General features: G+C 50.2%; 1 protein-coding gene across 1 annotated transcript in view; it reads left to right on the forward strand.

The window, feature by feature from the left end:
* Positions 1–1,171, forward strand: part of LOC107103629 — a 14,611-nt gene that overhangs the window by 10,703 nt on the left and 2,737 nt on the right. Inside the window, exons 5-6 of the mRNA XM_015403403.1 lie at positions 362–502; positions 613–731. Of these exons, the coding sequence (XP_015258889.1) occupies positions 362–502; positions 613–731 (260 nt within the window). The remainder of the gene's footprint in view (positions 1–361; positions 503–612; positions 732–1,171) is intronic.

Raw genomic sequence — 1,171 nt, forward strand, 5'->3', positions numbered from 1 at the left:
AGAATCATTCTATCAGCCCGGCAGGATCAGAGGAGCCGCCAACATGGACACTCTGGAGGAGCTACAGAAATCCTGCAGCTCAAAAACGGATCTAAGCTGCACTTTCTACAGGACGGTGGTCTGGGATCAACAGTCTGCAGCTGAAGGGCTGGTGGTTTGAAACCGGCTCTAAACGTCTCAGACAGCGTGTCCTTGGGCAAGGCCATGGACACTGTCCTTTTGCTGGACCCATGTAGGCCAGCAGAAGGACCCTGAACTTTAGCAGGATGTACCATGGATGATTAGACCTGGAAACGGACGTTTCCATGCGGAGTCTGACTGGGCTGAGACTAAGCCTGAGTCCTGCTCTGAAGTCCTGAAGGTTCCAGAGAAGTTCTGGTTCTGGATTCAGAAGAAAGCAGCGTTTAGAAAGTGGATCCTGTTCTGCTCAGCTTCTCCTCTGGAAAACAACAGAGTCTCTCCTGAAGACAAGCAGGAAGCAGAGTCTAGTCTGGAGCTGCAGGTCGGGTCCTGAAGGATTCAGGACTGGACTTCTGGACTCGTTATCTGCCACATGGTGCAACCAGCTTCTACACTGTCAGGATCTATGAATGATCTCTGGTTCCTTCCCAGTGTTCCCAGTACATCCCCTCCTATTTCCAACCACTAAACCCTGATTACCTGACCGGGACGGGCCTTCAGCAGACTGGGATCAATGGTATTGACCAGCAGTCCCAGTCTGCCTCTAACTGGTGCTGCTGGGCTCCTCGCCTCTCTGGTTTAATGAGGATAAATGAAAGAAAAAAAAAACTGATTTGACCTTAATAGCAAACAGGCGGAGAAACGAGAGCTGCTGATTGGACGCCATCAATCATTCATGGAGACGCCTGATCCTCACAGCGACAGTGGAGAGGAAAAACCCTCCTTCTAACCGATCTCTTGCTAACTGCTGGCAGAGATTGTGGATTACATCCCTGGACCCAACAGAACCGGGTCAGAATAGAACCCAATCAGATGGTTCCTGGGTTTGATGATCTGAAAGAATCCCAGAAAGATCCTCCTCTTTCTGTTCGGGTTTAATACAGAAACCAGAACCAGGATCTGATCCCAGTCAGAACCATCAGTCAGTCCATAATACCAGAACCACCACAACCAGCAGAACCACCAGAACCAGCAGAACCACCAGAACCAG

The sequence above is a fragment of the Cyprinodon variegatus genome, unplaced genomic scaffold (genome assembly GCF_000732505.1).
Source record: "Cyprinodon variegatus isolate N-32 unplaced genomic scaffold, C_variegatus-1.0 Scaffold1491, whole genome shotgun sequence".
NCBI lineage: Eukaryota > Metazoa > Chordata > Actinopteri > Cyprinodontiformes > Cyprinodontidae > Cyprinodon > Cyprinodon variegatus.